General features: G+C 43.9%; 1 protein-coding gene across 1 annotated transcript in view; it reads right to left on the bottom strand.

Annotated features, from left to right (window-relative positions):
* Window positions 1-25,900, bottom strand: part of PPP3CC (protein phosphatase 3 catalytic subunit gamma) — a 67,247-nt gene that overhangs the window by 3,127 nt on the left and 38,220 nt on the right. Inside the window, exons 5-12 of the mRNA XM_077262159.1 lie at window positions 20,900-21,045; window positions 20,593-20,732; window positions 20,245-20,322; window positions 13,302-13,396; window positions 7,821-7,946; window positions 6,312-6,389; window positions 1,167-1,251; window positions 841-938 (exon numbers count right to left, since the gene is read on the bottom strand). Coding sequence (XP_077118274.1) covers window positions 841-938; window positions 1,167-1,251; window positions 6,312-6,389; window positions 7,821-7,946; window positions 13,302-13,396; window positions 20,245-20,322; window positions 20,593-20,732; window positions 20,900-21,045 — 846 coding nt within the window. The remainder of the gene's footprint in view (window positions 1-840; window positions 939-1,166; window positions 1,252-6,311; window positions 6,390-7,820; window positions 7,947-13,301; window positions 13,397-20,244; window positions 20,323-20,592; window positions 20,733-20,899; window positions 21,046-25,900) is intronic.

The raw sequence follows: 25,900 nt of genomic DNA, 5'->3' as shown, positions 1-25,900 counted from the left end.
TCAGATGTATATCTGGGTCACATCAAACTAACGATCCTGCACACATGGTCAGGGGAACACGTCGACAATTCCTGACTCTCATCCCTGAGGCTGTGCATGTAATATTCACATACTATGTGCAGCAATCCGTCACTGAGCTGCCATCTCTATGCCTGCAGTGCCGGACAGGGCGATGATTGCTTACATACATGACGACTGTAAACGCAGGATCTTTATATAGGAAGGTAATGATGGTGATATAAAGGAGTCAAAAACTACCGTTCACTAAACACAGGCTGCTAAATAACATTAGTGCCCGCAGGGCGTCCGCGGGGAACAAGGCACTGCAGGCTTAGTATTGCCCCGGATTATAAAAAGACCGAGATAATATTAAATTAGGAAAAAAATATTATTTCTGCGGGAGCTGGATATTGTCTCTCTACAATTATCATTATTTACCTCGGAGCCAGCCCAAGGTTTCATCCACGTCAACAGATCAGCTCTTCCCCTTCCGCTCTGTCAATGGATCGTGACTGCTGACGCCATGCTGATTGATGGCCGGCTTCCTGCAGTTAGGAAGTGGGGAGCCGGCTGTAAATCAGCATGACGTCGGAAGTCGCGCCCAACAGAACAGAGCAGAAGAGAAGCCGCAGATCTGGCAACGTGACGTCAGTGAAAGGGAGGAACGGTCTGTGACTGCTCTGCGTTGGCAGAGATCAGCACCGGGCACAACAGGAATTCGGTTTCATACATATGACTGTATGCTGGATTACACGGCTCCAGAATTTAGGTTCACGGTATTATATGTGCGTGTTTGAGAATAACGCAAAGGAAAACAAGGAGGAGGTAATAGTAAGTTACCGCTCTGCAGAGTCTGTCTCCCTCCCGACAGGACCCCCTGGGGCAGCGTCCCGGTGGGCGTCAGGCCCTTCAGCGTCAGAACGCTCTCACTTTCCTCCCTAAGGATGAAATATCACAGGTTAGATAAGAGGACTAAACTGATAATAAAAAGCACATGCTCCCCATCCTATCCCCCCACCATCTCCTGAGCCACTGCCCATAATTCTTCACGGGAGCTGGTTAGTGTATCGTTTTTCTTCTTCATCGCTCGGTACGTTCCCATGGCGGAGCTGTCCCTGATGAGTATATATGTAGGAGGTAAACAGCACCGGTTCTGAACATGTCACCTGAGCACAGAGAAAACGCGGGCCATCTTCCCAATCGCTCGGATCTTGTTCCGGATAATCTCTTTACGCACAGAAGCAGCTCCGGCTGGAAGGAAACAGAAAGAGATTGTTATTCAAGGGAAGACGTCTGATACCGGCGCATTCTACACGTGGGATGGGGGTCTTATCTACTAGACGCCCTCAAAAATATCCCAACCTGAAAGTCTGGGGTAAAGACACACACAATTTGCGCAAACTGTGGTTTCATCTGAGTGAGAAAATATATAAACTTGATGAAGGAAGTTGGTTTATAAGGTGCAGTCGCCATATATGCGGCGCCGACGCCAGTCCAGTGCCCCAGTTAAAGGTGTAAAATAATAATTAATAGATCTGCGTTGGTGACCAGTGGTATCCTCTATGTCTAGAGGAAAGAAAGTTTAATCATAATCACAGATGCAGATTCTTTACAGTAACAGCAGTGAGACTATGGATTCTTTACTGTAGGAGCAGTGAGACTATGGATTATTTACTGTAGGAACAGTGAGACTATGGATTCTTTACTGTCAGAGCAGTGAGACTATGGATTCTTTACGGTCATAGCAGTGAGACTATGGATTCTTTACTGTCAGAGCAGTGAAACTATAGATTCTTTACTGTAGGAGCAGTGAGACTCTGGATTCTTTACTGTCAGAGCAGTGAGACTATAGATTTTTTACTGTAGGAGCAGTGAGACTATGGATTCTTTACTGTCAGAGCAGTGAGACTATAGATTCTTTACTGTAGGAGCAGTGAGACTATGGATTCTTTACTGTAAGAGCAGTGAGACTATGGATTCTTTACTGTAAGAGCAGTGAGACTATGGATTCTTTACTGTAAGAGCAGTGACACTATAGATTCTTTACTGTAGGAGCAGTGAGACTATGGATTCTTTACTGTAGGAGCAGTGAGACTATGGATTCTTTACTGTCAGAGCAGTGAGACTATAGATTCTTTACTGTAGGAGCAGTGAGACTATGGATTCTTTACTGTAGGAGCAGTGAGACTATGGATTCTTTACTATACGAGTAGTGAGACTATGGATTCTTTACTGTAAGAGCAGTGAGACTATGGATTCTTTACTGTAAGAGCAGTGAGACTATGGATTCTTTACTGTAAGAGCAGTGAGACTATGGATTCTTTACTGTAAGAGCAGTGAGACTATGGATTCTTTACTGTAAGAGCAGTGAGACTATGGATTCTTTACTGTAAGAGCAGTGAGACTATGGATTCTTTACTGTAAGAGCAGTGAGACTATGGATTCTTTACTGTAAGAGCAGTGAGACTATGGATTCTTTACTGTAAGAGCAGTGAGACTATGGATTCTTTACTGTAGGAGCAGTGAGACTATGGATTCTTTACTGTAAGAGCAGTGAGACTATGGATTCTTTACTGTAAGAGCAGTGAGACTATGGATTCTTTACTGTAAGAGCAGTGAGACTATGGATTATTTACTGTAAGAGCAGTGAGACTATGGATTATTTACTGTAGGAGCAGTGAGACTATGGATTCTTTACTGTAAGAGCAGTGAGATTATGGATTCTTTACTGTCAGAGCAGTGAGATTATGGATTCTTTACTGTCAGAGCAGTGAAACTATGGATTCTTTACTCTTAAGAGCAATAAGACTATGGAACTCTCTAAATGAATTAAAAAATTCCAACTTTATTTATTTAAAAATACATGACATTAAAAAAAAAAACAGCAAGGTCCAGGCCATGTGTCACCTTACACGTTTCAGACATAACTGTCCTTACTCATTGCCTATTTCCAAAATATGTCAGGTGTCACATGTCCTGGACATTGCTTTTTTTTTTAATCTCATATATTTTTAAATAAAGTTTAAATTTTTTATTAATTTTCATTGGATCGCAAACTTCCAATTTTTCCGTCTTCTCATGGATACCGGCCACAAAGATCCATGCATCTAATCTCAGAACCTATGGACATTTTTATGGTATTGCGGTGAGCTGAGGTTTTATCGTTTTTTCTTTTTATGGAACTCTCGGCCACATGATGTTGTAATGGCTGAATCACTACAAAAGTACAAGGCGGCCGGAACGCCTTTTCTGAAAAATATATGACATGTGATGGGACGCTGATCCAGGGAACTAGTCTGATTGTCATATGTGGAGTCCGGAAGGGATTTGTCCCCTAATGTGGAGCAATTCCTGTCTGCTCCATGGGGTTTTTACCTTCCTCTGGATCAACATGTTGGGCTATGAAACTAAATGCAAAGTGAAAGAACAAAGGAGAAATCTAAATTAAATCTATATTTCTCACTTGCGCAGTTTTCTAAGGAACAGTAATTCATATTTTAAGAATAATTTTTGTCAGATTTATCTTAAATTTTTTTCTATTATAAATACTTTACTCAACTACATCTTCACCCTACCAGACACCTCCTTAGACATCTGAGCCAGCAATCACCTAATGCTTTGGATTACTCAGTACAGTCTGTTATTGATACATGTCCCGATGCAGGACTGTGCGGGACTGTAAGACCACATGTACCTGTTATTGCATTATGGATAAGTATGTGTCTGTGTTTCTCGGTACTGAGATTAACAAAGTTGTGGACCATAGACGCGTTGGTCGGCCGAAGAAACTTAGTGCAGCAGATGAAAGACACATCATGCTTACTTCCCTTCTGAATCAGAAGATGCCCAGCAGTGCCATCAGTTCAGGACTTGCAGCAATCAGCTACACCCTTGCTCTGTTTGGCCACGAGTGGTCTCCATGAAAAACATGAGGCCAAATAGCCATATCATTCAGTTTGCAGCATTTTTCTAACACTTGCCTAAAACGTTTGCACAGTACAGTACATGTACATACACAAACACATTATATATATACACATATGTATATATATTTCACACACACACACACACACACATTCATACATACACACACAGCGGTTGAAATATGTATTGAACAAGTCACCGATTTTCTAAGTAAATACATTTCTAATGGTGCTACTGACATGAAATTCTCACCAGATGTCGGTAACAACTTATCTTCGATCCACACAGGCAAAGGAATCACACCGTAGATGTCTATAAATTAGGTTGTGTGTAATAATGAGAAATGACACAGGGCAGGGAAAAAGTATTGAACACGCTTAGTGAAATGTATTAAATACTTCGTACAAAAGTCTTTGTTAGTGATGATGACAGCTTCAAGATGCCTCCTGTATGGAGAAACTAGTCGCCTGCATTGCTCAGGTGTGATTTTCACCCATCCATTCTTTCACACAAACATTCTTCACATCCTGAAGGTCCTGTGTTCTCCTTCTAAGAACTCTGAGCTTTAGTTCCTTCCATACATTTTTTATTGGATTCAGCCCAGGTGATCGGCTCGGCCATTGAAACTAATTGTGAGTTTCCTTGGCTGTGTGTTTGGGATTATTGTCTTGCTGAAATGTCCACCCTCGTTTCATTTTCATCATCCTGGTAGATGGCAGATTTTTTTTTTATCAAGAATGTCTTGGTACATTTGTCCATTCATCTTTCCTTCAATCATATACGTTTGCCAGTGGCATATGCTGAAAAACAGCCCCGCACCATGATGTTCCAACCTCCAAACTTCACTCTTGGTATGGTGTTTTTGAGGTTATAAACTGCCTTTTTGACCTCCAAACATGGTGTGTATTATGGCATCCAAAGAGTTCAAGTTTGGTCTCATCTGATCAGACTATATTCTCCCAGTATTTCACAGGTTTCTCTAAATGTTGTTGAGCAACCTTTAAACGTGCTTGAACATGCTGTTTGTTCAGCAATGGAGTCTTGCGTGGTGAGCATGCATACAGGACATGGAAATGGAGTGCATTACTTATTGTTTTCCTTGAAACAATTGTACTTGCTGATTTCAGGTCTTTCTGTAGCTCTCCACATGAGGTCCTTGGCTCTAGGACAACTCTTTTGATAATTCTTTTCACTCCTCAGTCTGAAATCTTGCGGGGACCAAGTCGTGGCCGGTTTATGGTGAAATGATGTTCTATTCACTTCCAGAATACAGCCCCAACAGTGCTCACTGGAACCTTCAGTCCTATAAAAATTCTTCTGTAACCAATGCCATCAGCAATAAGGTTGTAACGGTCTTGAGACAGCTCACTGGTGTTACCCATCATGAGATGTTTCTTGTGTGGCACCTTGGTAATGATGCACCTTTTTATAGACTATCAGCTGAACCAGCTGATATAATTTTTCACTAAGTAGCAGGATTTATTTTTAACTACTGATAGATTTCAGCTGGTGTCATAACTTTACATGGCTTTTTGCATTTCTCTCTCTTCCTGTGTTTAAAGAGAACCTGTCTTCAGGTTCATCCACGTTAAACTGAAGGTATGGGCAGAATGGCGCTGTCATACTGATCTAATACATACCTTTAGCGTAAAAATCTTGAGCCTCGTTGTTGTTAAATCATCATGATAAATTTTGGTTTTCTCTGTGCTTTGGGGCGGGACTGTGGGTAGAGCCTCCGGCTCAGCCAAGACCCCTCGGCAAACTTTGGTCTGGCACCGTCTTAGCTGTGGGAAATGCTCTTGCTGGTGGCGGTCTGCAGGAAAACGGCGAATGCGCAGAATGAGATCTCGGCTCGTCATTGAGCCGCGATCTTATTCTGAGCATGCGACACATCCAACGCCATTTTCCTGAAGACCGCCGGAGGTCGATCTGCATATGTGCAGGCGCCATTTTCATGAAGAGCGCCACCCACAGCTAGGACGACGCCAGCCCAAAATTTAATGAATGCGTGATGATGAATGCAACAGAGGCAGTGGAGGGGTTGTGGCTGAGCCCACTGAGTCAAAGACCCTACCCACAGTCCCACCCCGAGGAAACAAAAATTGATTGTGAGGATTTAACGAAAATGAGGTTGCAGATTTTCACACTAAAGGTATGTATTAAATCAGTATGACAGCGCCATTCTGCCCATACCATCAGTTTAACATTGTTAAAAGTTCTCTTTAATACTTTTTCCCTGTGTAATTTCTCAGAACTAATTTAACTTGACCTCACAGGAATGGTTTGGTTTCCATGTCACAATGTCAGAGTCTGTGTGGACCAGGACATAAGTAATGTGTAAGAAGTTCAGGCGATATAAAGAATACAGGGCAGCATAGTCCTCTTACTTTCCAGCGTGTCTTCTCCATCTGTGATCAGCTCGTCATCTGAGCATATACTGAGAATATTCACCAGCATCTCCGTAACTGCGGAGAAAAAGAGGAAGATATAGCAACGATGCTGACAATACCATATAATACAGTGATATAAGAAATATATAGGAAATCTCTCTGATTTCTGCCACAGTTTATTTCCGCAGCTCCCCTTTACATCGATCACTCAAAAAATCTAATCATATTATAAGTAGATAGTAAGATGCAATTCAAAAGTAAAATAATTGAATAAAAGCAGCAAAAAAAAAAAACAATTAGGGGTGTAGTGAGAAGGGTGCAGAGGTAGCACCCCGGATCTGGTGTACTAGAGGGCGGCATCATGACCATGAGACCGTCATGTCACACCTCTGCACTTCCTCCGTATGGTTAATAACAGGGGCTAAGTGAATCACACAGTGGAAATAGCTGGTGAGGGGCCAATATCTGCAGGTAGTGATTTCTCCTATGTCCATAAGTATTAAGGGCACTCGTAAGTCCATAGACCATTATTGGCCAATTGTCAAACCGGACATGATGGATGATTCTACAGGCACCTCGGGGTCCCCAATGGTGGAGCGCCCCGTGTGATGTTCTCTGGCTGTGACCACCGGGGACTCATGGAGTCTGTGTCTGACAGTTTGGTCAGATACTTGCACATTAGTAGATACCAGAGGCCATTTTGTAAAAGGGCAGATAGCGGTCCTGGTGCGGGGTACATGCCCTGCCCAGCTCTCCTCATGTAACAGCCCGTGTCCTGGGATCTGATCCATTCTCTGAAACAGCACAAACCTTCCTGTGATGGCACATACGGATGTGGAGGAGATGGGTGACCGGTGTCACCTTAATGGGCTGCAGGTGCAGCCTCAGGCTACCAGTAGTCACAAGAGCAGGAGCAAAATACACAAGAGAGAAGAATCAGGAAGGGACAGCAAGAAGAGAGCAATGGTCTGTGGACACCACCGGCTAAGATGGATATTGAGCTAGGCAGACAGATAAATAGATATTATATAGATGATAGATAGATAGATAATAATAGGTAGATAGATAGATGATAGATAATATATAGATAGATAAATGATAGATAATAGATAGATAATAGATATAGATAATATATAGATAACAGACAGATAGATAATAGATAGATGATAGATAGATGATATATAATAGATAGATAATAGATATATAATAGATAGATAAATAAACAGATAAATAGATAGATAATAGAGAAATTGGTAATCGTAAAATAGAGATAGATAGATGCGCCCTCTAGTGGATTGGAGAGGTACTGATGAGTGATGTATGTGGGGTGTTCCCAGCCTTTCCACTTGCACATTTTTATGGTTTTATCTCGGCCCCCTCACAGCGCAGGTCCATTTACACCAGGAACAGACCCTTTGCCTCATTTCCCCTTACAGCCCCTCGGCATGACAACCTGATAATAATCTGATGACACCGATCATCTATTGTGCACTTTCTGCATTTTACCTTTCTCCCCCACAAAGGGCAGGGACCATGTGAACACATCCATGAAGTTTGGCAGCCAGTAAGGATGTGGAGAGCAATTAAACTGACGGATATTCATGACATTGTTTTCATACTTGAGCACTGCGGCTGTAAGGAGACAATAAGAAGCAATGTTACATGTACTGCAGAGGCTTCGGCACAAGACTCCCACACACAGCGGCAGGAGCTGCTCCTCACAGTGACATGTGCTGGTGGTGCCAGCTCCCGGCAGCCTCTCACATACACGGATTATTTCATTATCACAAAAACAGCCCATCCTAGTTTATTATATCTCGTATTAATCCTTATAGGTAAACCGTGGTAATAAGATGGCGGCCCATCACTGACTGTTGGGGGACCGACCTCTGGCCCCAGGACGACACTGACCCGATGGGGAGCAGACATGATTTTGCATAGCCTTCCCTGCACGGTGGTACCTACATGCCCACCTTCCCTGATCTGGGTTCGGACTGCAATTTCTAGACCAAACACAGGTCTCCTGATTCCAACCAGTGGCCTCTTAGGCATCTATCAGAGGATGGGCAGTCAGTCCGGAGACTGCAGGCCGTACACGGACAGGGAAGAGCAGACAGGAGACGGTGGCCTCACCACCGGGTTGTGGGAGAATCTGCAAAAAAAAAAGTGAAGGGGATTCAACTCTGCAAGAGCTCCACCATCCGGTAATCTGTGCCCACCCAGTAATGAGCGCTCGGCCCACCCAGTAATCTGCGCTCAGCTCACCCAGTAATGTGCGCTCGGCCCACCCAGTAATGTGCGCTCGGCCCACCCAGTAATGTGCGCTCGGCCCACCCAGTAATGTGCGCTCGGCCCACCCAGTAATGTGCGCTCGGCCCACCCAGTAATGTGCGCTCGGCCCACCCAGTAATCTGCGCTCGGCCCACCCAGTAATCTGTGCTCGGCCCACCCAGTAATCTGCGCTCGGCCCACCCAGTAATCTGTTCTGAGATAATGACTTTTGGGTTTTCATTGGCTGAAAGCCATAATCATCAACATTAACAGAAATAAACATGTGAAATAGATCACTGTTTGTAATGACTCTGTATAATATATGAGGTTCACTTTTTGTATTGAAGAACTGAAATAAATTAACTTTTTGATGATATTTTAATTTTGTGAGAAGCACCTGTAGATACACTACTCACAAAAAGTTAGGGATATTTGGCTTTTGGGTGAAATTTCAGTTTGATCCTAAAATGCACTCTAACCATTTCAGGTGAACTTAATATGAAGTCTCTAAACTTCTGAATGCACGTGTCCAACTGTTCAGTGTTTCAGTACTTTTTGCACAACTTGCTGTTCTCTAATAAGGAGTGTGGAGACACGGGGTCGGCGGGTGCCCTAGTCCGCTAGCCGGAACCGAATGTCAAATCAATGTCTCTCGTGAAGGAGCCATGATGTCTTGGCTGCTGTCTTGTAAAGAGTCTCTGGTTCTTTGGATGCCAGGATGTCTTGGCTCAATCCTGTTACAGAGGCGCATATCCTCTTTTTATAGTTAACAACTGTCCTTCAAGCCAGCATCCAGAGGTAAAGGGGAAGAATGGTGAGGAGATCAACTCGCATGAATCTATTTCAATAGTTTTTCCTCCTCCTCCTATATTTTGCAAGTCAACAAACTGGCTGGCCTGGACAATGTGTCAGCAACGTATCAGCAAACATAATTTTTCAATGACTCTGTATCACAGCCTTGCAAAGATAGCGGACAATAAGTAGAAGGAGCTGATATAAGATGCAAACATTGGCCATTCATCCATTTAGAAATATCAATTTAACCTACAAGAAGAGTCAGCATTTCAGACTCCTGACCAACAAGAAAGAAACCCATAAATTCAAAAATCAACATATATATAACAGTCTATTCCTCATGGATTACTGAAAATAGACGTCTGGTTATTTAAGGTAAAATACTGTGTCGTCACAAGGAGCTTAATGGCAAAATTCACAACAGGCGTTGGATATATGAATCGGCCAATAAATTTCTAGGATCAAGTAGAATTGGTATCATATAGTCCTCCACATCATGCTGTTCACATATCGACATCATGAGGTCAAGACGATACCTAACGTGATCACCAGTACCTCGCCATTGTGAGGCTTCAAACAGGATGTTCTCACACAGAAATGGTCACTAAACTTAGACTGTCATCAGAAGGTGGCAACAGAAATACAGAGAGACTGGAAAAGTCACAGAAGGGCAGAGAAATGGATGTCCTTTGGCCACTTCCCACATGGTTGACCACGTCATTGTGAACAATCCCCTTCAGCACTGGATGTTGAATGCCACATAATTCCAGGCACATGTAAGGGAGGTTAGAGGCACGCAAGTGTCACGTTAGACCATTCAAAGCCCTTAACATCAGTGCGGTTTGCGTGCTACACGACCTGCAAGAGCTGAATGTGTGTGTTTTCATGTAGCAGAACTGAGTGTGTATGTGTGTTTTCATGTAGCAGAGCTGAGTGCATATGTGCGTTTTCATGTAAAAGCTGAGTGTGTGTGTTTTCACGTAGCAGATCTGAGTGTGTATGTGTGTTTTCATGTAGCAGAGCTGAGTGCATATGTGCGTTTTCATGTAAAAGCTGAGTGTGTGTGTTTTCACGTAGCAGATCTGAGTGTGTATGTGTGTTTTCATGTAGCAGAGCTGAGTGCATATGTGCGTTTTCATGTAAAAGCTGAGTGTGTGTGTTTTCACGTAGCAGATCTGAGTGTGTATGTGTGTTTTCATGTAGCAGAGCTGAGTGTGTATATATAGCACAGCCAAGTGTGTATGTGTTTTCATGTAGCAGAGCTGAGCGTGTGTATTTATATGTAGCAGAGCTGTGTGCTGATGCAGCAGAACTCTGTATGTTGATGCAGCAGAGTGTGTGTATTCCGAGTAGAGCAGTGTCTGTGTGTGTACACTGTGGAGAACATCATAATGTCTGGTGGGGTATGCAGGAGGCGTCATACTGTGGGGGGTATTATACTGTCCAATTGGGGGGGGGGTGTCTGTGAGGGCATAACAGTGTGGAGGGCGGTGTTGGAGCATTATAATATGTGTGGGGGCACCTTACTGTTTAGGAAGCACTCTGGGGGCCATTAAAGGGGTACTATACTGCGTGGGAACACTATGGGCTTCACAGTATTTGTGTGGGCACATATGATAGAGATTATATCCCTTATAGCTGTATAGCCCTAACCTTGAGGAATAAACCCCCCAGAAGCTCTGAATCCAAAATCTGTAACTTCGTGTTTTTTGTGAAGTTTCAGTAAATCAATACAACTTGAGAAGAAGCATTGGATGAGAATTTTGAGTGAGACGCCTGAACAGCTTCAAAGGGGCCCATGTGGTTTACTGAGCGCTCCACTTCCTTTGATGCGAGACTCGTATACAACTCCTGCTGACATGGCCTCACTGTTACCTTATGACACGACTATGAAACTTCATGGGTGAAGTACTGGTCTGTAAAGAGACCATGGTAGTATGGTGTCTAAAGGCCCCATACACATTAGACTACAGTTACAGGAATCGGCAGGATCAGCCTCCCAACTTCCCCCAAAAATGAAGTTGGAGGACATAAGAATCCAGCTGTAGTAACTTTATGGGTCCTGGGATAAGCTGATGTCAGAGGAGTTTGTCAGCAAAGCCCTCATAGGGAAGACAGGAACGCTCTACCAAGTATGGGGCAGTCAGGAGAGAAAGCCGTCACTGAACCAATATTTTGTCGGGAGATATCTGATGTGTAATGGGAACCTTGTGCTCTCATAGAATGGAAAACACTATCTTGAAATTACCTCCTAGGAGAGGTATCTACAATATTGATGGACCACTGCCTTCTACTACAGATCCTCTCTTCCTTTGGCATCAAAGACCTCGCCCTATCCTGGATCTCCTCATACCTTTCCAACCGCACATTCAGAGTCTCCAACTCCCACACTACCTCCTCATCCCACCCTCTCTCTGTTTGAGTCCCCCAAGGCTCTGTTCTAGGACCCCTACTCTTCTCAATCTATACACTTGGCCTGGGACAACTCATAAAGTCCCATGGCTTCCAGTACCATCTATATGCTGATGACACTCAGATCTACCTCTCTGGCCCAGATGTCACCTCTCTGCTCTCCTGAATCCCAGAGTGTCTATCAGCCACATCCTCCTTCTTCTCCTCTCGCTTCCTCAAACTCAATGTGGACAAATCTGAACTCATCATCTTTCCTCCATCTCACAGATCTTCCTTACCTGACCTATCTATCGCAATTAGCCACATCACACTTTCCCCCGTCCCGGTAATCCGCTGCATCGGAGTAACCCTTGACTCTGCCCTGTCCTTCAAACCGCACATCCAAGCTCTTTCCACCTCCTGTTGCCTCCAGCTCAAAAATATTTCCAGAATCCGTCCTTTCCTCAACCCTCACACTACCAAAATGCTTGTGCATGCCCTAATCATCTCCCGCCTCGACTACTGCAACATCCTCCTCTGTGGTCTCCCTGCTAACACCCTTGCACCTCTCCAGTCCGTCCTTAACTCTGCTGCCCGATTAATTCATCTCTCTCCTCACTACTCCTCAGCTTCTCCCCTCTGCAAATCTCTTCACTGGCTCCCATTCCCTCAGCGTATCTAGTTCAAATTACTAATACTGACCTACAAGGCCATCCATAACGTCTCCTCCATATATCTCTGAACTAATCTCCTGATATCTTCCCTCACGTAATCTCCGGTCCTCCCAAGACCTCCTTCTGTCCTCCACACTTATTCATTCCTCGCTCAATCGTCTCCAAGACTTCTCCCGAATATAATTCCTCCTCTGGAATTCTTTGCCCCAACACATCCGATTTTATCCACCACATTTGGGATCCATCAGACGGAACCTGAAAACCCATCTCTTCAAGAAAGCCTACAACCTGCAATGACCACACTGCCTCCTCACCACTACCGGAGCTACTGCAACCCCCGACCTACTGTCTCCTTCCCCACCATCCTGTAGAATGTAAGACTGCAAGGGCAGGGTCCTCGCCCCTCTGTATCAGTCTGATTGTTCGTTTGCTTACTAAGTGATATCTGTTATTTGTATGTAACCCCGTCTCATGTACAGCACCATGGAATCAATGGTGCTATATAAATAATAATAATAATAATATTGGTCAATGTCCGCCCCTTTAATAATGATCCTTGTAACATGACCAGAGATAAATGCCAGGCCAGAAATTCATCTACAGACAGCCTGTTTCAGGGGGTTTGCCCCTCATCATCTCATTGCCCGAGTGTGATGCCCTTGTGGGGAAGGGACCGATCAGCCTTATAGTGAGCAGCTGCGCATCCCGCCGGTACTTAGATAGTTTATTTCACTCTGCGAGAAAGCTAATCTGTATGACATTTCACAAATACATTAATATGGCAGCAATGGAGCTATCACGCAGGCAGCAATACTGGGAGGCAGACGACTCACACTGACAGCCGCCGTCAGCTCACCTTTGTTGTTGTAGACGTCAAGGTAATTTGGAGCAGAAAAAATGGTGATGAGGGAAGGAAAACCTGTTGTCTGACTCTTCCGATACATTCGGTATCTGCAGAGAAGAAAACAGACATTGAAAGCGATCAGTCCACACATCAGTCCACACATCAGTGTACCGCTATGTTATCTTAACGGGACACTAAGAACAAGTAGGTTCCATCCACAAGGCTCCTGTAACAAACGGCCCTGCAGAGAACTGAGGGGTTTGTCTCCCCAATGCTGAACATGTTTGTAAATGATTGGAGAGTCCGTATATCAGGCTGCATAAAAACAGGTCACACATAACAGCGCCACTCTTACCCATGTGTTTAGTTACATATAACAGCGCCACTCTTCCCCATGTGTTTAGTTACATATAACAGCGCCACTCTTACCCATGTGTTTAGTTACATATAACAGCGCCACTCTTCCCCATGTGTTTAGTTACATATAACAGCGCCACTCTTCCCCATGTGTTTAGTCACATATAACAGCGCCACTCTTACCCATGTGTTTAGTCACATATAACAGCGCCACTCTTCCCCATGTGTTTAGTTACATATAACAGCGCCACTCTTACCCATGTGTTTAGTCACATATAACAGCGCCACTCTTACCCATGTGTTTAGTCACATATAACAGCGCCACTCTTCCCCATGTGTTTAGTTACATATAACAGCGCCACTCTTACCCATGTGTTTAGTCACATATAACAGCGCCACTCTTACCCATGTGTTTAGTCACATATAACAGCGCCACTCTTACCCATGTGTTTAGTCACATATAACAGCGCCACTCTTACCCATGTGTTTAGTCACATATAACAGCACCACTCTTACCCATGTGTTTAGTTACATATAACAGCGCCACTCTTACCCATGTGTTTAGTCACATATACAGTTAGGTCCATATATATTTGGACAGAGACAACATTTTCCTAATTTTGGTTATAGACATTACCACAATTAATTTTAAACAAAACAATTCAGATGTAGTTGAAGTTCAGACTTTCAGCTTTCATTTGAGGGTATCCACATTCAAATCGGATGAAGGGTTTAGGAGTTTCAGCTCCTTAACATGTGCCACCCTGTTTTTAAAGGGACCAAAAGTAATTGGACAATTGACTCCAAAGGCCCCGTCTCACATAGCGATTTACCAACGATCACGACCAGCGATACGACCTGGCCGTGATCGTTGGTAAGTCGCTGTGTGGTCGCTGGGGAGCTGTCACACAGACCGCTCTCCAGCGACCAACGATCAGGGGAACGACTTCGGCATCGTTGAAACTGTCTTCAACGATGCCGAAGTCCCCCTGCAGCACCCGGGTAACCAGGGTAAACATCGGGTTACTAAGCGCAGGGCCGCGCTTAGTAACCCGATGTTTACCCTGGTTACCAGCGTAAATGTAAAAAAAAACAAACACTACATACTGACCATCTGATGTCCGTCAGGTCCCTTGCCGTCTGCTTCCTGCTCTGACTGAGCCGCCGTACAGCGAGAGCGCAGCGGTGACGTCACTGCTGTGCTGCGCTCTCGCTGTACGGCCGGATCTCAGTCAGAGCAGGAAGCAGACGGCAAGGGACCTGACGGACATCAGATGGTGAGTATGTAGTGTTTGTTTTTTTTTACATTTACGCTGGTAACCACGGTAAACATCGGGTTACTAAGCGCGGCCCTGCGCTTAGTAACCCGATGTTTACCCTGGTTACCAGAGAAGACATCGCTGGATCGGTGTCACACACACCGATTCAGCGATGTCAGCGGGACCTCAGCGACCAAAAAACGGTCCAGGCCATTCCGACACGACCAGCGATCTCACAGCAGGGGCCTGATCGCTGGTACGTGTCACACATAGCGAGATCGCTACTGAGGTCGCTGTTGCGTCACAAAACTTGTGACTCAGCAGCGATATCGCTAGCGATCTCGCTATGTGAGACGGGGGCTCAAGGCTATTTCATGGACAGGTGTGGGCAATCCCTTCGTTATGTCATTCTCAATTAAGCAGATAAAAGGCCTGGAATTGATTTGAGGTGTGGTGCTTGCATTTGGAAGGTTTTGCTGTGAAGTAAACATGCGGTCAAAGGAGCTCTCCATGCAGGTGAATCAAGCCATCCTTAAGCTGCGAAAACAGAAAAAACCCATCCGAGAAATTGCTACAATATTAGGAGTGGCAAAATCTACAGTTTGGTCCATCCTGAGAAAGAAAGAAAGCACTGGTGATCTCATCAATGCAAAAAGACCTGGGCACCCACGGAAGACAACAGTGGTGGGTGATCGAAGAATAAACTCCATGTTGAAGAGAAACCCCTTCACAACAGCCAACCAAGTGAACAACACTCTCCAGGAGGTCGGCGTATCAATATCCAAATCTACCATAAAGAGAAGACTGCATGAAAGTAAATACAGAGGGTTCACTGCACAGTGCAAGCCACTCATAAGCATCAAGAATAAAAAGGCTAGACTGGACTTTGCTAAAAAACATCTAAGAAAGCCAGCACAGTTCTGGAAGAACATTCTTTGGTCAGATGAAACCAAGATCAACCTCTACCAGAATGATGGAAAGAGAAAAGCATGGCGAAGGCGTGGTACAGCTCATGATCCAAAGCATACCACATCATCTGTAAAACACGGCGGAGGCAGTGTGATGGCTTGGGCATGCATGGCTGCCAGTGGCACTGGGTCACTAGTGTTTATTGATGATGTGACACAGGACAGAAGCAGCCGAATGAATTCTGAGGTATTCAGAGCCGCCATACTGTGTGCTCAGATCCAGCCAAATGCAGCCAAACTGATTGGTCGTCATTTCATACTACAGATGGACAATGACCCAAAACATAAAGCCAAAGCAACCCAGGAGTCTATTAAAGCAAAGAAGTGGAATATTTCTGAATGGTCAAGTCAGTCACCTGATCTCAACCCAATTGAGCAGCATTTCACTTGTTAAAGACTAAACTTCAGACAGAAAGGCCCAGAAACAAACAGCAACTGAAACCCACCGCAGTGAAGGCCTGGCAGAGCATCAAAAAGGAGGAAACACAGCGTCTGGTGATGTCCATGAGTTCAAGACTTCAGGCAGTCATTGCCAACAAAGGGTTTTCAACCAAGTACTAGAAATGAACATTTTATTTAAAATTATTGAATCTGTCCAATTACTTTTGGTCCCTTTAAAAACAGGGTGGCACATGTTAAGGAGCTGAAACTCCTAAACTCTTCATCCAATTTTAATGTGGATACCCTCAAATGAAAGCTGAAAGTCTGAACTTCAACTGCATCTGAATTGTTTTGTTTAAAATTCATTGTGGTAAAGTCTATAACCAAAATTAGAAAAATGTTGTCTCTGTCCAAATATATATGGACCTAACTGTAACAGCGCCACTCTTATCCATGTGTTTAGTTACATATAACAGCGCCACTCTTACCCATGTGTTTAGTTACATATAACAGCGCCCCTCTTCCCCGTGTTTAGTTACATATAACAGCGCCACTCTTATCCATGTGTTTAGTTACATATAACAGCGCCACTCTTATCCATGTGTTTAGTTACATATAACAGCGCCACTCTTACCCATGTGTTTAGTTACATATAACAGCGCCCCTCTTCCCCGTGTTTAGTTACATATAACAGCGCCACTCTTATCCATGTGTTTAGTTACATATAACAGCGCCACTCTTCCCCATGTGTTTAGTTACATATAACAGCGCCCCTCTTCCCCGTGTTTAGTTACATATAACAGCGCCACTCTTATCCATGTGTTTAGTTACATATAACAGCGCCACTCTTCCCCATGTGTTTAGTTACATATAACAGCGCCACTCTTATCCATGTGTTTAGTTACATATAACAGCGCCACTCTTCCCCATGTGTTTAGTTACATATAACAGCGCCACTCTTATCCATGTGTTTAGTTACATATAACAGCGCCACTCTTCCCCATGTGTTTAGTTACATATAACAGCGCCACTCTTATCTATGTGTTTAGTTACATATAACAGCGCCACTCTTACCCATGTGTTTAGTCACATATAACAGCGCCACTCTTACCCATGTGTTTAGTCACATATAACAGCGCCACTCTTACCCATGTGTTTAGTCACATATAACAGCGCCACTCTTACCCATGTGTTTAGTCACATATAACAGCACCACTCTTACCCATGTGTTTAGTTACATATAACAGCGCCACTCTTCCCCATGTGTTTAGTTACATATAACAGCGCCACTCTTACCCATGTGTTTAGTTACATATAACAGCGCCACTCTTCCCCATGTGTTTAGTTACATATAACAGCGCCACTCTTACCCATGTGTTTAGTTACATATAACAGCGCCACTCTTCCCCATGTGTTTAGTTACATATAACAGCGCCACTCTTCCCCATGTGTTTAGTCACATATAACAGCGCCACTCTTACCCATGTGTTTAGTCACATATAACAGCGCCACTCTTCCCCATGTGTTTAGTTACATATAACAGCGCCACTCTTACCCATGTGTTTAGTCACATATAACAGCGCCACTCTTACCCATGTGTTTAGTCACATATAACAGCGCCACTCTTCCCCATGTGTTTAGTTACATATAACAGCGCCACTCTTACCCATGTGTTTAGTCACATATAACAGCGCCACTCTTACCCATGTGTTTAGTCACATATAACAGCGCCACTCTTACCCATGTGTTTAGTCACATATAACAGCGCCACTCTTACCCATGTGTTTAGTCACATATAACAGCGCCACTCTTATCCATGTGTTTAGTTACATATAACAGCGCCACTCTTACCCATGTGTTTAGTTACATATAACAGCGCCACTCTTACCCATGTGTTTAGTTACATATAACAGCGCCACTCTTACCCATGTGTTTAGTTACATATAACAGAGCCACTATAACCCATGTGTTTAGTTACATATAACAGCGCCACTCTAACCCATGTGTTTTGTACTGTAGCTTTAAATTAGGTAAATATGTGCAATGCTATGGACAAATGTGGCGCCGTTTCTGTCTGTCTAACCTCAGACATCCCCAAAAAATTACACATTATTTTTCTTGCTCTTGAAGCAACTAATGCAAATATCCTGTTAACAATTGGCTTTATAGATGGCAGGTGACAATTGCTTCCAGTCTGAGCACTTATCATAACTCAGTGAAGGCCCCCCCCCCCATACACATTAGACAGCTGTTGGCCAAACAATGGTTCAACTTATTGTTTGGCTGATAGTCATCTTCCCTGACTCCTCCATATGAGAGCGCCGCTGTCAGACATCTCTGGGGGCTGGTTATCGCTACAGAACAGAAGAATCTGAAGTCTGAATTCGGACATGTTGGATCCTTAAATCCCCTGAGAAAAATCAGTTGACCGCATCCACCAATATCGACAAGTTTGGCCGACACTCCATTGTGCATGGGACTGCCAGCCAACTGATCATTGGGAAAATGTTCATTAGCCATGTCCGATTTCAGACTGCTGATCACTTTGCCCTCTGAGATAGGCCACCTTGTGAGGTTGGAGAGGAGTGGGTCAAAATCTGAGCTACCAGTAGTCCAGAGATGAGGAGATGGGAAATGTGAAAATGCGGTTTGTCGACACGTTTCAAAGTGACACACTATCAAAGAAACCACACCAAAAGCGGGTTTCGCTTCAAGCTTCATCAGAGGGTGCATTTTCATTGATAGTGTATCACTTCAAAACGCGTCGACAAAACGCATTTCCACATTTCCCGTCTACTGCCAGAGCAGATTTTAACCCACTCATCTCCTACCTCACAAGTGTCTCCACATCATGGATCTGCAGCAGCCTGTCATGATGCTGTTGCCGGGTGGCCCGGGACCAGGGGCTCCTTCCCTGTCCATAACGTTAGGGCCGCCCTAGCTCGCCCTGTTCCGAGCATTACTTCTGAAGACGCCAGGGCCACGTACCTTGCCTTAGCTTCTGAATCTGCCCTCAGTCTGTACCCTTCCCCCTCTCAGGGAAAAGGGGAGTAGTAGTATACCGTAGTAGACCAACCAGACTAACAAGGTAATACGAACAGGGATAAAGGAAAAAATATTAAACATACAAATATACTCACACAAATAACAGAGGAAGGCACCGGGGAGTGGAGGATGGGGTTAAACCAAAGTAGGAGAAGAAAGGGAATTATCACACACTCAAAACCTGGCAACAGTCACAGATAAACCCACCAAATGCCTTCTCCAATAACCACCAACTACCTCCAGCCATACAGCATAAGCTACTCTGACAATGAGTGCTAGCCAGGACCCAGATTATACAGATGGGAGTGGCTAACTGTGAACAGCTGGGAGCCTTAATGCAGGAAAGCTTCCAGGAGGTCTCAACTGAGACGATTAACCCCTGCACTGATAAAAGAAACTTGCACCGTTTAATATGAAGGTGAAATGCTTCTAATGAGTGCAGGAGTAGGAGAAATCAGACGCTGCGGTCTTATGGCTCCTCTCTTTTGTGGTAAATCCATGACACAACATTTTTCTAAGCTTGTACAGGAGTTGTGAATTCACAGCCCCCAGGTGAGCGAGCATAACTGCCTTTTGCCTCTTTGTTCCTTTCTCGAGTAAGACCCTATTGCGCTTATTTTCTTTCCAGTTTCTCTTGCTAGAGATAGGCCACCGGCAGAGAGGTCTGGCAGCAGCTTTCTCATAGAGGACACTAGAATGCTAGGCTGAATGAGCACTCCCATTTTTGGGAAGGGTGTTGGCCAAACGATCGGCTGAAGCATCGTTTAGCCACAAGCTATTTAACGTTTATGGCCGGCTTTAGACTGTCGACCAAAACTGTTGATGATAGCTGGTTTGGCCGACGTTAGTCTAATGTGTACTGGGGCCTTAATGCCTCACAGACAATAAATATCAGTTATCATATGGATGAACATCTTGCTTTAAATAGAGAAGGTGCAGTATTACCCTGCATCCTGTGCTTCATGGGCTCGAATCACTGACAGGAGGTTGTTGCTCTGCAGAAATTCACAGACCGCAGGATAGCTGTAATACAGAAAATACTAAAAAGTGTAGGTTCACACGTGGCGGATATGCTGTAAATTTTGCATTCAGATTTGTGGATGGAAAATATGTTTGAAGCAAAAACAAAAATGTGCACAAATCAGACAAGCAGGGAGAGCTATTATATGTAGCATAGCAATTTAAAGGGGTGAAATTGGAGGCAAATCTGCGCCCGAGCGGAAATCCGTGTGGACATGCGGCAGATAAATAAGCCCTCCGCACGTTGTACACACAAGCGATGGCTGCCGTTACCTGTAGAAGTAGGAGCAGCCGCGCACCGTGTTGTGAGTGAAGTGTTCCAACGTCTTCTCAGTGCCGTAGTCCTCGGCTGGGTCGGACCACAGCAGATCGCACATAGGGCCGAAGGCGGGGGGCTCCTTGAATCGGTCTAACTGATGAGGCAGAGAGAACAAGGAGAAGATGAATGAAGGTCCCAGAAGGGATTCACTGAAGGTACGAAGACGTGAAACGTAGAGGAGACATGAGAGAACAAAACCAAAGAAACGAAAGTTCACTAGAAAGTTTCCGAACTGTTCACAATGCATTGAGGAGGAATCACCTTTCTGATGTCATCCAGACAGGAGATTTCTGGGGAAAGACCCCCGTGCACGCACAGGAACTGCTGGTTCAGCAGAGCTGCCAGGGGGAGGCAGTCGAAGGCATCCATGCAGGAGTCATACACTCGCTCCGAATACTTCATTTTACCTGCAGAGAGAGGAGCGTTATTGGGAGCCAAATTCACACCCTAAACAATTTTGACAAACAGACCACTACTTCCACAGGATGCAGTCAGGAGCCCCCCAATCTCTGTATATTCGGGGGCTCAGAAGAAGGAATACCTTATGCTCAAATATGAGAATGGGGTATTATAAGCCCTAAACCTGAGTCATCCAAAACACCTACAAAATCTCCCGAAACGTCCATTTTGGGGTAGATAAATATACTAGACCCCATACATGTATTGGAGGGGGGCTGTGTCACCCTCCAGCCCTAATGTTGGCCAGGGTCATGATGTGTGCAGTGGAGAACCTGGGAGAAGTAGGAATATAGATTTCTATTTGTTATTTTTATTTTCCGGAGTCCAAATTAATTTATGAAGCTGCTCTTGGGTCTGACTGAATTTTAGGGGTATGATCTGAGGTCGAAATTAATTTTAACAGTATGGACTGAGGTCTAAATTAATTTTAGGGGTAAGGTCTGAGGTCTAAATTAACTTTAGGGGTATAGTCTGAGGTCCAAATTAATTTTAGGGGTATGGACTGAGGTCCAAATTCAATTTAGGGGTAATGTCCGATGTCCAAATTCATTTTAGGGGTAATGTCTGAGGTCTAAATTAATTTTAGGGGTATGGTCTAGGGTCCAAATTAATTTTAAAGGTATGGCCTGAGGTCTAAATTAATTTTAGCGGTATGGTCTGAGGTCCAAATTAATTTTAGGGGTATGGTCTGAGGTCCAAATTAATTTTAGGGGTATGGTCTGAGGTCCAAATCAATTTTAGGGGTATGGTCTGAGGTCCAAATTAATTTTAGGGGTATGGTCTGAGGTCCAAATTCATTTTAGGGGTATGGTCTGAGGTCCAAATTCATTTTAGGGGTATGGTCTGAGGTCCAAATTCATTTTAGGGGTATGGTCTGAGGTGGCTTACACATAGAAAAAACCCCCATAAAACAGAATACTTTATTCAATAATATACTAAAATCCAAACCCCTATCTACTGGATGAGTATTGAGGGGGTAATAACCCCGACATATAAGGATAAACACCCTATACTGGAACCATATAAAGATAAATACCTACATGTATTATGAAGGTGATATGACAAAAGTGATATACAAAATATAGCTAGAAGAGTGTATGAATATACGTGCGCTACCCCTACCACTAAAGCAAATATAAATTTGCGACCCTAGGGTCTCTTCCTACCTAGGTGCGGGGGTTGGCACCCTAAGAAAAAACGAGAGTGGCGCCCCCGCTCGTACGGTGGCTGTCCCTGGTCTACTATAAATTCCCTATAAGGGATAGAGTGTGAAACAGAAGGCCAGGTGGCTGTACATAACTTGTCAAAATATGTGGTACCACTTAATACAGCATAACAGGCCCACCCCCTGCAATGTGCTGTAAGGTAGGGATAGAAACAAACGCTAAATATAAGAAAGTTAAATTATCACTTCATATAAGGACCTAAAGTTATAAGATGAAAATATAGCAAATGTACACACAAGGTATAACCAGTATTGTAAAGGGCTAATGACAACAATAAATGCCACAAAAGAAGTCCCCACCAAATATAACTGGATATATACAAATAAACACAATCAGCTCATAGGGAATGCAGTAAGTAGTAGAGACACATATCAGTAATGGTAATGATATACTCATCTGCTGCAATAATAGACCCCAGCTGATAATTCATCCAGTCATAGTTGCTCACACAGTGAAACGGGGTAAACAAACTCCGCAAACAACCTCTCGACGCGTTTCCCCCATAACCATGGGTTCATCAGGAGAGTCAGGATAACGGTATGGCAGTACAAAGATATATACAAAGATAGGGCTGCAGCGACATACCTAAGGGCCATGTTTAAATAGGTAATCTCCAAGTCAAGGAGATAAGTGTACTTCCTGTTTAATGATAAAAACCAGTAGCCGTACCTTAATGCAGAGTGTACATATCACAGGTACGAGTAAAGCACATGTAACGCCATGTTAGTAGAGCACCCGGCGGCCCCACACGGAAGTGTGAAGCAACAAATACCTCTATCAGCAGCGGACCCCGGAAGTGTCCGATACAGGCGCTAAAGGACAGCGCATGCGCCGGATAAAGAAACGGTAGAGGATCACAAGCCACCATGATGTTGGAGACCATGGGCGCTCTAAAGAGGCATTCAACACAGCGCATGCGCCGAATCGAACCAAATGAATGAAATAAAGCCCCACACACCCCCATATTGCTGGAGTCCAAAAAATGTATATGAAGAGCGCAATAAAACTACAGGACACAGACAACAGTGCTAATCAATACACAAAAAAGTAATGGACCCCCACATCCAATACTATCAACATACATGCGCAATAGGGCAGTGCATCAGCACCCCCCACAAAGGAAGAGTAGGGGGGGGGGGGGGGGAAGGGGGGGAGGAAAATGGCACTCCACAAATATATAAAGATAATAAGGGACAATGTACATACATTAATTACCAATAAATATGTGCATAGACAGGAGAATATAACAAAACAGGAAAATGCATACATATAAATATAAAGATATACAAATAATAAATAATACAGACCCTGTGATGATGCTGCAGAAAAACATGGATATACGGTACACAGAAAAAGATAAATAGAAATATATAACACAAACAGGGCAAAATAACCCAATATAAAAGGCTAGCTAATATCAATAAATAAATGTATGTACCCATCATAAGAAACAGCAATAATTTTGCTGTTCATTCAGGCCGTAAGGTGCAAGAGTGCGTAACCTAAAGATCCACTGACACTCCTTTTGAAGGAGCAATTTATCCAAATTGCCACCTCGGGGATTACGTCGCACAACCTCAAGGACACAAAAGGAAATTGCTCTACTGTCATTCGAATGAACACATCTGACATGCTGGGCTATTGGAGTATCCCGCTTATGTTTTATGTCCCCCAGATGTTCACCAATACGTCTTCGTAGCTCTCTTCTGGTTTTACCAATATAGCTAAGCGGACATGAGCAGGTTGCCATATACACTACACCCTCGGATTTACAGTTGGCAAAATCCCTCATATAATAGATCTTGTCTGATGTTGTACTCTTGAAGGTTTTTTCCTTTTTTATCCATGGACAGAATTTACAGCTACCACACCTAAACGTACCACACGGTTTACGGTCCAACCAGGTGCCAGGTACTTTAGGGCGTTCATAAAAACTGTGGACCAAACGGTCCTTGATGGATCTACCCTTCTTGTACGTGATTCTTGGGGTGGAGGGAACAAAGTCTTTCAAATCTGGATCCGCCCTGAGAATACCCCAGTGCTTCTTCAAGATATTCTGCACCACACTCGATCTATTATCGAACATACCAATGATTCTGGGAATCTCAGGTATGTCCTCCTTTCGTGGTGGATAAAGCAATTCATGCCGAGTACAACCAGCCGCATGTTTCAGGGCCCCATCCAAAACCAAACCAGGGTATCCTCTCTGGCCAAATCTACATCTAAGGTCATAGGCCTGTTCAGTAAAATCATGATTATTGGAACAATTTCTCCTGATACGTAGAAATTGTCCTTTCGGGATCCCTTTACGTAAAGTGCCAGGATGGAAACTATCCCACCTAAGGAGACCATTCGTGGAAGTGGGTTTCCTAAAAGTCTTGGTGGTAAGTCTACCCCTATGATCCTTTCTAATATTAAGGTCAAGGAAGTTGATGGATTCTTCCTGTATCTCGGATGTGAACCTCATATTGATATTATTCTCATTAATGTACAAAATGAATTGGTCAAACTCAACAACAGTGCCTGACCATAATATGAACACATCGTCGATAAATCTCGACCAAAATAAAATCTTGGGGAACCACCAGGCATCTTCCACAAAAATAACGGTCTCCTCCCACCAGCCCAGGAAGAGGTTAGCATACGATGGGGCACATGAGCTCCCCATCGCCGTCCCCCTGAGCTGGTGGTAGGTCTTGCCAGAGAAAAGAAAACAATTATGGTTCAATATAAATGCCATCAATTCAACCATAAATTTATTATGTGGGATACATTGGGTGGCACGTGTATTGAGGAAGAATTCCATCCCCCTGATGCCTGCCTCATGTGGAATGTTGCTATACAGTGCTTCCACGTCTATAGACGCTAGATAAGTATTGGTGTCAGTGTCCAAATCCTCAAGTTTTGTGAGTAGATCCAGAGTATCCCTCAAATATGAGGGCAAAGATGTAACAAAAGGGCGAAGAATTTTATCAATGTAGATCCCTACATTCTGACCCACCGAATTAACCCCCGACACTATAGGACGACCCTTAAGGGGTGAAAGCCCCTTATGCACCTTCGGAAGACAATAAAAGGCAGGCACCAGAGGGAAGGAGGGGGAAAGAAACTCAAATTCGTCTTTAGTTATTAACCTGAAATCAAGGCCTCTAGTAAGAAGACACATTAACGTATCAGTATATTGTGGAGTTGGATCTTTACTCAGAATTTCATATGTCTCTCTATCATCAAGTATCAATTGACACATGGACAAATATTGGTCATGATTCATTATGACCATGTTGCCCCCCTTATCGGAGGGCTTGATCACTATGTCTTTATTGTTCTCTAATTCAGTTAGAGCCAACATTTCAGGTCTAGTCAGGTTAGACGATGTAGTATTCCCCCTCTCATTGGGATTAATCCTCAAGAGATCTTCCTCCACAACTTTAAGAAAGATGTCTATAGAGTCCAAACCCCCAGCCGGGGGTGCCCTAGTACTTTTGCGTTTCAGTGACGTAAAGGGACCCAAACCATCATCATGTTCATTATCCCTCAATAGGTCAGTCAAGATGTCAACGGTTTCAAGATCCTCGCC

This window comes from Ranitomeya variabilis, chromosome 5, assembly GCF_051348905.1.
Source record: "Ranitomeya variabilis isolate aRanVar5 chromosome 5, aRanVar5.hap1, whole genome shotgun sequence".
In the NCBI taxonomy this organism is placed as follows: Eukaryota; Metazoa; Chordata; class Amphibia; order Anura; family Dendrobatidae; genus Ranitomeya; species Ranitomeya variabilis.
This window is presented reverse-complemented; position numbering and strand designations above follow the sequence as displayed.